Source organism: Sander lucioperca, chromosome 18 (assembly GCF_008315115.2).
Source record: "Sander lucioperca isolate FBNREF2018 chromosome 18, SLUC_FBN_1.2, whole genome shotgun sequence".
Classification (NCBI taxonomy): Eukaryota; Metazoa; Chordata; class Actinopteri; order Perciformes; family Percidae; genus Sander; species Sander lucioperca.
Window position 1 is genome coordinate 18,146,276 of NC_050190.1, and position 12,768 is coordinate 18,159,043.

The 12,768-nt window shown below is 39.3% G+C and overlaps 1 protein-coding gene across 1 annotated transcript in view; it reads right to left on the bottom strand.

Annotated features, from left to right (window-relative positions):
• Positions 1 to 143: 143 nt before the first annotated feature.
• The window catches only part of LOC116042444 (serine palmitoyltransferase 2-like), a 21,106-nt gene continuing 8,481 nt past the window's right edge, over positions 144 to 12,768 (bottom strand). The window contains exons 5-12 of the mRNA XM_031288597.2: positions 11,684 to 11,808; positions 10,938 to 11,031; positions 9,061 to 9,166; positions 7,152 to 7,371; positions 6,134 to 6,260; positions 4,408 to 4,543; positions 3,693 to 3,822; positions 144 to 1,900 (exon numbers count right to left, since the gene is read on the bottom strand). Coding sequence (XP_031144457.1) covers positions 1,781 to 1,900; positions 3,693 to 3,822; positions 4,408 to 4,543; positions 6,134 to 6,260; positions 7,152 to 7,371; positions 9,061 to 9,166; positions 10,938 to 11,031; positions 11,684 to 11,808 — 1,058 coding nt within the window. The 3' untranslated portion in view covers positions 144 to 1,780. The remainder of the gene's footprint in view (positions 1,901 to 3,692; positions 3,823 to 4,407; positions 4,544 to 6,133; positions 6,261 to 7,151; positions 7,372 to 9,060; positions 9,167 to 10,937; positions 11,032 to 11,683; positions 11,809 to 12,768) is intronic.

Sequence of the window (12,768 nt, forward strand, 5' to 3'; positions counted from 1 at the left end):
CATTTACTGAACAAAAGATGCAATGAAATGTTTGGCAGACTAATGACTGACTAATTAGCTGTCCACTTGAGTGTTACACTACAAACAGTGTTTTCCATCCTGCATTTGGAATTGATGCAGATGTGCTTGCTGATTTTGATGGATTTTGCTAATGCCATGTACAGTCCATTTAAGAAGATATCAGCCTCTGATTGTTGGGGCTATACAGCATATGTTTGTTTTCCTCTGTGTGTGGGCAATTTACTCTGTTACACTACGATAATATGGCTAATGACATGATCACTACTTTTTAAACCATTTCCATTTTGGCACAGTTCCACTGATCCAGAGCTGGTGTTAGTTGAGGAAAATTAAATTGTCGAGCTGTAGTTCATGACTGTTTTCACAAGTTTTTTAATGGCTTTTAAAAAATGCAAATTATGCTTAGTAGATTAGCTTACTGTAGCAAACATTAGACATTTAACCTGACCTGCACTTGCACCATACTGACCTGAATTTAAAGAAAGTATTTTTGGAAATACACTTTGCTTTGTTTTAAATTTAGAATAGGGGATTGATAACACTCTTGTGACTGTATGATAGATATGAAGCTAGAGCCATCAGGTAATTAGCTTAGCTTGGCATAAAAAAACAACTGAAAACAGTTTGTTTTAACGGTACAAAAACCAAAATGTAAAAGTTACAATTTTTGGTTTTAAAGAAAGTTACGGGCTGGAACTATTTTCCTTTAGGCTGGGGTAAGCTAAGCGCTTGCTAGCTGTAGATTCATATTTACCAAACGGTCATGAAAGTGGTATTGATCTTCCAATCTAACTCTTGAAAGAAACAAAAAGAATAATCATATTTACCCAAACATCAAATTAATTCAGTCCTTGCATTGATCGGGGTAATTATCTTCTGACAAACAATATAACATGATCTAAAATGTTGGTTGGTTCAAAAATGTGTAAAGTCAGGTTCAAGGTGTCATCAGCAGGGCTTTTTTGACTAGTCTTATTCCCTAAATAAAAAAATAAAAAAATGGGAAAAAAGTTCTACCTGTTTGAATATACAAAAACCAACTTGGACAAAACTAGAAGCCCCCTAGTAGAGTGTGCACTGCCACCAAAAACAAGTCTCAAAAGAATGCCAGGTGGATGTTAAGGTTCTCCCATTAGCACATTAATAGAGTAAACTGTAATGCTATAGTCGTCCAACGGCAGTCCAGATCTGGATCATTATTTACATAATCCTTAAAATCCATTTTACTTGGTACGATATCTTGCTAACAAAACAGACAGGAATGAAATCTGGTCACTCACATGGCCTTGTGTAAACAGTGCAACATCCAGTGCTTTCGGCCTATGGCAGTGATCACTGATCTGAACGCTACTGGATGAAAGAACAAGCCTTTTGATTAATGTTTGAAAGTAATCTCTAACTTTACCCCGATGAAGTTCACTTTAGATCTATATTCCCACACACACACACACACACACACACACACACACACACACACACACACACACACACACACACACACATAAAAAGTACACAAGAAAAAGCAGAAGTGTGGTGTTTCAGTGCACCACCAAGTTTGGCATGGTTATGTAAGGCAAAGTTGAATAAGACAATAGTTTTAAGTAGTTTTCTTTTGTTGGGGGTTACATTATGGAAAGCGAGTGACAAGGGGCACCTGCGCACATCTCGGTCCTTGTGGAAGACTTGTGATCCATCTTGACCTGTTCTATGTTTTCTGGGGTTGTTCTGGTTCACGCCACTTTAGGAGCGGAGTGGTTCATCAGTCGTCAATGTCCTCATACACATTATCATCAAAGGGCCGGGCCAAAGACGGCTGTCTTTTGCGTCGGGAATACTTGAGCTGAAGAAGGTCTCCTACCTCATTGATGACACTCAGCGCCTGTGGAGACATTTATATAATAAATAAGCTGTCACCATGAAGGGCAATATGTGGCTCAAGGAACATTTAAAGCTGCAACAAGCAAGAGTTTTATGGAAAAACACACGTCTTGTGAGAATAAATCACAAACTTGGGCTGAAACAAAAAAAAAAAAACACCACTGACTTTTAATGCTACAGACGGACCCAATCTTTCCCATTTTTCATTCCTATTACTTGGGTGTGAAGTGAAGTCACCAGTGGGGCATCTTGTTATGGCACAGGAGGCGACGAGTTCATACAGATATGTTATTTAAGACAGCAGGAAGTGCTCATTCTGGCTCAAACTCTTCACCCAAAAAGAAGTCTTAAAAAAAAAAATATATATTCCTTAAATATTTACTTTCCTTTTGGCTCTTTAGCTGAACCAAAACCGTAAAGTTGCGAGCTAAAGAACCAAAACAATGAGCTGAGAAATGTTAAAAAGGTCCATAGAGCTGAGTCGGGTGATCGTTCTCTGTGGGTTCGTTACTTTCGAGCGACACCTTTCACTTTACACATACTAAAAAAAAAACAACTAAAACATAAACATATTGATTAGTGCAGCTTCAACCTGATGGGTCTTTACATCAGTTTGTGGCACTTATAGTAAATCTGCATCTATTCATCTCTATTATTGTCTTTCAATTGACTTTGTATGCATTTACATCCAGTCCTACTGTTGCCATGCATTGCAGTTGAATGGCATTATTATACCCCTTTGGCCACAGAAAGCCCCAAATAAAGTCAATTTTCACTTCAGGAGGACAGTGGAGATTAGTATGATTTAGCATTTGTTTCAGGTTTAGGATATTAATGCATTCAGTGAAATAAAAGGTATTCAGAAGGACACAAGTAAAAGAATTGACGTCTATGCGTACATGCGTGGGGAAAAATTGTGAAAGCTCACCAGGAGATAAAAGAGACACAAATTGACATGACGCATCAACGTACGAGAGAATGATACAGAGAGAGAGGCTAACAAAGAGACGTTAACATCGTGACGGATAAAAGCACTACAATACTCCCACTCCCTGTCTTCACTTTATTTATATTCTTTTTTTTTTTTTTTTTTAAAGAGCAAGAAGAGGAATGGGAATGGATAACGGCAGCACTTCCTGGAGACAGAGTATGCATCTGAGCCACAAGGACACCCCAATTAGACGAGAGAAGAGAAGGTTCAGCCACTGTGTGAAATGATCCATATTTATGCTGAAATGAGATACAGGCTGAAGTTGAAGACGGTGACTGGAAGAGCACGAGCATGCAGGTCTGCAGTGAGCTCAGCATAGTAGAAGAGGAGCCCTTGTTGTGAGTTGAGTGGGTGGCTTTTTGATGTGTTGCCAAGAGCGATCAAAGCTGAACAGTCTGCACTGACGTAGAGCAACACAATGAGGAAATAGGAGGGTTAGAGTGGCGGTCTAAACTCTAAACAAAAAATGGAATATAGTGTGAATACACTGTACATTAACCTGCGGGGTTAACCAGCTGACAGACAGTGCTGGGACGGATTCAGCGTGTCTGAAGTGGCTCAAAGACATCTCTAGAAGAAGACATTTGGGGTCAGAATGGAGTGTCCTTGCCAACTACTGACAGTTTCCCCACCATTAGACTGATTGAAATTGAAAGTCATTTCACCAACTTGGAACAGGAGAGCTGTAATTTGTTTTAATAAATGTTCTCAAATTGAGATCTAATTCTTTGCCATTTTAAGTGAGAAATTTTGTCTCCCCATCTGTCTAAACGGTTGTACAGTAGTAAAAGCGATTAGTTACCGTGTCGAGCACATCTTTTGTGTGGGCGGCCGAGATGCAGAAACGTGCCCGGGACTCGATGATGGGTGTAGCGGGGAAGCCAACGCCCACCACCCCGATGTTCCTCTTTAACATCTCCCTGGCAAACGCTCTGGGGGGACAAACATGTGGAGACACAAGAACACACTATGGGTTTCATAAACGCATTAAAAAGGGTTAGGGTTAGAGACTACGCCCAATTTCAAAAAATCATACGTGGTCTAAGACAGTCTAAAAATATTAGTGAAAATGAACAACTCTCGGAAATCCACAAACTAAGGAGTGCTCAAAATGTAAATTTGTAATGTCAAGTCTATCTATCTATCTATCTATAAATTGTTTTGATCTGGTTTCCACAAAAAAATCTAAATCAGCTATCAGCATCTATTAAGATATATTTAGGCATATTTATAATTGGCCTATGAAGAGATAAATTATGTAACGTACATGTAAAGTTTAAAGTCTTACACTGCATTCAAAGTATGTTTCAGACAAACAAATGTATCTCCAAGATGAAAATTAGCTTAAAGCTAACTCTGGTACTGCTAAGGAGCTGTGCATTGTCGCTGTAAAATGTCAGAAATCAAAAAATATTATCAGCTGATATCCAATCATATGATTTGATCACACTGCGTTGATCCAGGGGGGAGTTAGTGCATGAAGTCTTAACAGCAGCTGGCCAAAGCTCGAGGCTCACCCTATCTTGGCGGGCATGTAGAGCATCATGGGTACGACAGGTGAGCCCTCATTGCCGTAGATGATGAAGCCCATTTCTCGAAGCCTCTTGCGGAAATAGACCGTGTTCTTTGCCAGCTGTCGCACACGTTCACAGCCTGGGGATGATGAGAAGACATTTTGAAAACATGAGAGTTGACAGCAAATTCGAATGGAAATTAAAATCACTTCTATCAAAGTGTTTGATCATTTAGTTTATCAAGCTTCGTCTATATACAGTACAATGTACAACTGGGTCATTCTGTGTGGGTCATTGTTACAAAGACATACAGGTCCATAGTGTTTTTCTGACCATACAAATGATAGTCTATGCCAGCAACAAAAATGACAGTTTGGGGTGAAGAAAACAAAGGCTAAATCTTACATAACCAAGATGTTTCTGGACTACCCTTGCAATCATGGATGAGTAGAAGAGATATACTATTTACTTTATCTAAAATTGATGCAGCTTCAACTCTCTTTGAGGAATAACTGGTCTAATAAGACTATTGTGACATTGAGTCAGTCTTAGATTTCAATAGTGTGCACTGATTCCCGGTGGCATCTGATGACAATTACAGCAGCTAAGGTTAGATTCACTTCACCCAGACAACGGCAATGCTAATCTGATGGTCGTCCCTCTTAAAGGATTAGCTATAAAAGTATCTGACGCATGTTCATCATTGACTTTGTTGGTCCCGTCATGTCATAATTAATTAGCCTGGCAGTGGTACGGTTTGAGCTGTAGGCTACTTTGAAGCAAGCAGCTTGAGCATTTGAAGCTATTTTAATAAACCCTTTATTTCTGAGGACATCAAGGAGCTTCTCTTTGTAGTCGGGATACGAGGACTCCAACAGGGGTCTCATTTTGTTTGTTTGTCACGGTTAATATTTAAAGACACAAGCTGTTGAGATGTTTGCTGTATGTGACAAAAAAACGTTGTAGCCTAAAAAAATGCGTCACATCGCTTAGAGCACCTTTAAGCATTGCTGGGAGGTGCACTCGTAATTCCGTTGCATTCATTGTAATATAATGACAAAGTTGTCTTATCTCTTACGTCCATGAACCATTAGTTGTATTTGTTGACCCAACTAGATGTCACTCTTGGTTTAAAAATACAAACAACAAAAACAAGGTTCAAGGAATGGCAATTCAGTGTGCTTTCAACTCTTTGTTGAACAGAGAGCGCTTATCTATCGGCCTCAGAAAATAACAAAACAAAAAAATAGGTACAGGACATTGGGGCCTAGTTAATACAGTCAAAGACATATTGACACATTATGTGTAAATGAAATGGGTAGACTTTTCATTACATCCAAGTCTTAGTCAGGGAGCTTTCTAAGCATTAAGTTTAAAAGTGCCCTGAGGAGTTGTCTTGTAAACCAATAAAAGCTATGTTTACCTTCAGTGTTTCTTTTCAAAACACATTATGTGTATCTTTTGAGTTCTTACAAATGTGTTGAATGCTTTTTCCTTTCTCATAAAACATTTGCAAAGCCAAACATTTTAAAACCTGCATTGTTTACATTAGTTTCATCCGTGTGAAACCAATGGTGCGACCGACTGAACATTAATATTATTACCCACCTGCATGTGTGTCAGACAAACAAAACGGGGACCCACTTATTTAAAAAAAAAAAAAATGCTTCAATAACACTACTAGGTCGAAAACTCCACAGGGTACCTTTAATATTGTTGTAGGACTCACCCATTGTTGTGCCATCCTCTCCCATAATGCACTTCATAGAAGTGATGATTTGCTCCATTACCGGAGGAGACATGGAGGTGGCGTAGACCGCACTGTGGGAATGGGAGCGCAGGTACTCAATAAGCTCCTAAACCCCAGCAGATACACAGGAGATGTAAGTAGATGTGCATAAAAAGATTTAATTACTTCACAAATCTGACCATGGAGAGTTCAGAGCTCTCTGTAACTAAGGCTTGACATGGCTTCCTTAAGATGTACTTTACTGTGGGAAAATGACCCTTATTCGCTCTATTAGCATTAAAAAAATATTCACAGTTGGTTATAATCATTGACATTTCAAAAGATCATGGGAAGTATACTGTTTTGCACGTTGTAAGAATATTATAGGCTCTGGACTCCAAAGCAAACTACATTTTATGCAGTATATTTAGGGAAAATGTGATGTAGTACTGATTTAAAAAAAAACAAAAAAAAAACACTGTTCAGATGTTGTCCTTCCTCTTAGAAAACAGAACTTTAAACTATCATCCATAGGTACGGTTTTGTCACAAAGTTTGAAAGACATGCAGGTTATCGACACTTTATTGTAAGCTTCATCCTAACTTGACACTGACTTCATGCCTCAATGCCGGCTTTCTTTAAAAATGAAGGGGGAAAAAAAAAAAATCACAGAGAATGCAGTGAAGGTGACGGGAGTCGGTGACAAAAGCCATTTAACAGTTTGTCATTTTAAAACTTGGTTACACATCTGCTGAGACTCCTTTTTTTGTTTTGTTTTTTGTTTATTTATTTATAAAACGTTGTCACTTGACTGTTTTTCCTAGTTTAGTAACCCAGTAAGAACACTGGGTTACTGAACTGGAAAACTATCCACGTCTTGTCACTACAAGAGCTAAAGTTCAGCTCATTCTACGCTGCCACCCTTATCTCGTCTCGTGTACATCTTTCTTTAGAACCCTGCTTTCAAAAACAAATAAAAACGGCAATAAAATAAAAACGTACAATCCTCCATCCTCACCCTTTTCCCTGCGATGTATCCCCCTGCAGCGCCAAAGCTCTTGGTAAATGTGCCCATCATGACGTCCACATCACAGGGGTCTAGGCCAAAGTAATCGACCACCCCTCTCCCTCTCGGCCCCAGTGCCCCTATGCTGTGGGCCTCGTCCAGGTAAAGGTAGGCCCGGTAGCGCTTCTTCAGGGCAATCACTTCTGGCAGGCGCACTACACTTCCCTCCATGCTGCAGGGAGGAAAAGGCAAGGGATAGCCAGTGTCAAGCAAACGTTCCCGATGTGTTCATGTTCATTGCTTCCCTGACAACCCAGGAAATCTCAGCTCAGGGGAGTGCTATCTGTTCCCTACTCAAGGTCTAAGTAAACTGCTGGGAAACGCATGTCTCAAAGATTACGTCTCAAATAGCATGCCTCAAATATGTTAACATAAAGGTATGCTAACTCGTGGAAATAACGTAACTGTCACAGGCAAGTGCATGATTTGCTTGCACCTTGTAGCTGCAGATTGCTTTACTGTATAGTGCAGCTTCTTGCAGCACCAACGTTGCAACAACCAGTAAAAGCTAACCAAGCACTGAATCAGCTCTGTCAACCTGCAATCCAGTCCCGGGAGTGTTGATACTGCTGAATCTAATGGAACCACATGAACCATCAATAGAAGATAAGGTTGTTTTTTTTGTATGTGTTTGTGTAAGCCTCTTACTCACATACATGCTTTGCCCGATGTTTAAGCTAATACAGAGAAGTAGCTTTAAAAGAAGTATAGAACTTCAATCTAAAATCTGTTGATTTGAAACAGTTACCAATGCACAAAATCTGATGAATCTTCTGCTTGTGCAATTAAGATGTTAAGGCGGTGTTCACGTTGAAACCAGTAGGAACATCATGGGGATTTTAAAGCTGGTAACTCCTATGTTCCACTGCTTTTTGGCTAATTACACTTCTTAGCCTAATTTGTGTAAATGCTGTAAACCTTGATGTCCCTGTCCCTGAACTGACAACACGTCCTATTATGTTGTATGGATGGGGAATCACCAGAGGCTTCACGATATATTATCACGATACTTATGTCACAATACGATATTATTGCGATTTTAAACAGATTGCAATATTCTGCAATTTTTTTTCACCTTTTTTCCAACTTCAAACTTTTCCTAATTTCAAATGATGTCCCCAAAAGGAAACTTTGTCAACATCTGTCTGTCTGTTCATCTCACTTCAATTTTATTGAATGGGATTGTCAAGCAGACAAACTGACCAACACATATGTAATAATAGATCGATACTGTGTATTGATACAGTATTGCCACGGAAAATATGGCGATGCTATGCTGTATCCCCCCCCCCCATTATGTTGTTATCTTCACCAACGCTTTACCATTTGAATAACTTCGAAACACAAAGCTCAAAAAGGTCAGAAACCAAATCAAAAGAATGAAGAGATACTGTACAACGACAACAAAAAGGTTTCATTGATGACACTTATCTAGAAAAAAAAATATTTACAAAAATAAATAATACATCCACAAAGCTCATAGAAAAAGTGCGGAATAAAGTATCAGTTTTTTTAAAAAAAAAAAATTATATATATATATATATATATATATATATATATATATATATATATATATATATATATATATATATATATATATATATATATATATATATAATTTTGATTGTGAATTTAAATTTTTTATCTCTGTGTAAGATGTCTTACATTTGGTTCCAGCTTTTAACAAGGCTTGTGAGCCAATAGTAGTTGCCTGGCAACCACTTGCAGTGACGTGAATGCAGTAGAACGGGGGAGTGCAACATCTAGTGGCTGAATGTCATCAATGTTCTCAACTGCACCTTTAAAATGCCTGGAAGGTTTTTATTAAATATCCATCTCATGAAAGAAATGGGTAAGCTACCTGTAAATGCCCTCTACCACAATGAGGATCTTCTTCCATGGTCTGTGAGTCCTGGGCTGCCCGTGAACGATGGCCTCTCTCAGCAGTTTCTCAAGGCTCTGCATATCTGACAGGAGAATCAAGAGATCCTTGCATTATACTGGGGAAATGAAAGTTACGGTATCAACAGTGGTGGCAGAAAAACCAAACAATCGCAGTCTGTTGTCAACTGGAGATTGTTTAGAAGAAAGTGAGACACTCGACAACAGTTTCAATCGTTGAAATTGAATGAGAGTAGAATGAACATTGAACTGTTTTCCGTGTTTGCCTGTTTGACTAGTTCCAAAGAAAATGGCGCTCAGCACTGTACATTGACCACAGAAATAGAATGAGTTTAGGCCCTGATTGGACAGAGCGCGTTAGAAGGATGCAAAACGCGACGTAGACCAAACTGCCTATTTGGGCGCACTGATCAGACAGAGCGATGCCAGTTGCGTCTTTTTGTTATTCTTGCGAGACAACCACCGAATCACCCGTCCTCAGATAACCACTACGTTAGCCAGCATGCACAGTACCTGAAGCAGACATCATTCATTTTATTATTTACACCTGTGCTTTTCTTAATGTTACATGTCAAAATGTTTTCCATGAAAATGGAATATTACTTCAAATAAGCAAAAAACAATGTGGGTTGGTCAGACTTTTCTAAATACTCAAATTACGATAAAAGACTTAAAGGAACACGCCGACTTATTGGGACTTTAGCTTATTCACCGTAACCCCCAGAGTTAGATAAGTCCATACATACCCTTCTCATCTCCGTGCGCGTTGTAACTCTGTGCGACGGTTCCACCGGTAGCTTAGCCTAGCACGGATCCTGAAAGTAATCGGTTCCAACTAGCCTACTGCTCCCAATAAGTGACAAAATAACGCCAACATGTTCCTATTTACATGGTGTGATTTGTATAGTCACAGTGTGTACAAATAACAAGGTCACATGAGACACAGCCATCTTCTAACCGTATATAAACTGGGAACTATATTCTCAGAAAGGCGAAGCACTGCTGATCTGCTCGGGGCTTCTCAGGTGCTGCAAAGCATATCACTCCGCCCAAGTAGCAGAAGTAGAAATGCTTCACCTTTCTGAGAATATAGTTCCCAGTTTATATACGGTTAGAAGATGGCTGTGTCTCATGTGACCTTGTTATTTGTACACGCTGTGACGTTTATTTTGTCACTTATTCGGAGCAGTAGGCTAGTTGGAACCGATTACCTTCAGGATCTGTGCTAGGCTAAGCTACCGGTGGAGCTGTCGGACAGAGTTACAACACGCACGGAGATGAGAAGGGTATGTATGGACTTATCTAACTCTGGGGGTTACGGTGAATAAGCTAAAGTCCCAATAAGTCGTCGTGTTCCTTTAAAACAAGACATAGAATGCAGAGCTAACGCCGCCATAAGTGTGCGTTTGCGTATTGCAATGTATTTCTACCACTGTATGAATCAAAGTGATGAGAATAAATTACCTCACAGTGGTGACATACAGCATGTGGAAGGATATGGAAGAAAATCATTACTGCTTAAGTGTGTGATGATAAAGGAAATAAAAGCTGTAGAGACTTTTAGAGAAGGAAGCAATGAATGAAAAAAATAGAATTAGAATACCTAATTCTATTTTTTTCTATTTCTTATAATACTTTCTGTATATTTGTTTCCTATGTCTATTTAATGTGTATTTTTCTTGTGAGCTGCTGTAACAAAGGCATTTCCCCAGTGTGGGATTAATAAAGTCTATCTTATCTTATCAACTAGGGGACTGAAACATAAATAAGAACAATAAATGGACCCTATAAATGCAGGTAGGAGACATTCTTATAAGAGGATGATCACAGACTCACTGTTGTGTTTGAAGACTCTGATGGTGGACCCGGAGAGTCTGGCACCCAGGACCAGAGAGGCATGGTTCAGTTCATCACTCAGAATCAGACAGCCCTGCAGGATACCGGACAAACCTTATTACGTACAAATGCCTCATACAGAGTTGTTGTTGTTATCCATCTGACATAGTGGATAGTGTTATACATACAGACCTACTTACAAATCACTTTAGTAATGTTAGGAATTTCCGGTGGCACCAGAGCAATCCCAGAAGTGGAAAGGTCTTGGATATAGACTAATATCTACCAAACAAACAGCATCAACAGCATTGTGACTCTGTCATTTTACACTCTGACACGTAGCCAAGCCACCAATTGCTTGTGTGAACCGGAAGTGGGTCCTCCTGATATGAGGCCACAGGGTGGCTTTGTGTCTCTGTGTACTTGGTGCTACCGGTGATCTGTTATGGCGTGATGTTATGGAATGGTTAGCTAAATCTACTCCACAAACAAAAGTGCCTGATAGAAAATGCATTTCATCAATGACAACTTAACATTCATATAATATATGGAGAGAGACAATGAGACATAGGACAGACAGAGAGAGAGAGGAAAAAGAGGAGAGAAAGTGCCGTGACAACATACAGGAAATCTGAGAAGGAAACAGATAGCAGATTAAAGAGCGGAGACAGCAAATGAAGGGAGAAGTGTGCAGCAAGAATACATCGCAGCTCTACCAAGGAAACATCTATCACTTGTGGTCTTACCTTGCCAGACAGTGCCGGTATGTTCATGGAGTTGGTTGCAAACCCCATCCCAAACGTCATGGCTGACTCCACGCCCAGGAACTTAGCCACCAGTTTCTCCATCTCCTCGTGTCTGTCCAGGTTACCTGAGATGCAGACATACAGGAGATCACTATAAACACAATCACAACCGCGAAGATCTATGCTAATATAGATAGCTTAAAAGTTAAAAGAATAGTTTGACATTTTGGGGAGTACGCTTATTAGCTTGCTTGCTGAGAATTACATGAGACGATTGTTTAATATTTGTTTAATGCTCTTTTGCACTAACTCCATCTGCACAAACTGTAGAATCTGTACTACGCTCAGTATTTTTACTTGGACTACTGTATTGTTCTGCGTTATTGCCATACTACTTAGACATCTCATTGCACAAACTTTTTATTGATTTGATATTAGATCTGTATTTTTGGTAGAGTCTTCACTGTACTTTTGTATGTTTGTATTTCGCGTATTGAATGTGTAACTTAATGTTGTCTTGCACGTTTATGCTTCGTCTTGGCCAGGTCGTTGTTGCAAATGAGCATTTGTTCTCAATTGGCCTACCTGGTTAAATAAAGGTTAAATAAAATTTAAAAAAAAAATATCGACACCACTCTCATAAGCTGTCTGTTCAATATTAAGCTACAGCCAGGAGATGGTTAGCTTACCTTAGCATAAAAGACTGGAAGCATAGGGAAATCAGCTAGCCTGAGCCAAATTTGAAAGAAAATGCCTTCCAACACCTTCAAAGCTCACTAATTAACATGATGTATCTTGTTTGTAAAATTCGTACAAAACACTAATTGTAAAAACGACAAAGCCAGCCATTTCCCCCTGCTTTCAGGCTTTGTGCTAAACTAAACTAACCAGCTGCTGGCTGTTGCTTTATATTTAGTTCAATTCAATTCAATTTTATGTGTAATATCAAATCATGACAGGAGTTATCTCAAGACACATCACAAATAGAGTAGGTCTAGACCACACTCTATAATTTACAAAGACCCAACAATTTCCCACGAGCAAGCATTTGGTGCGACGGTGGTGAGGAAAAACTTCCTTTTAGG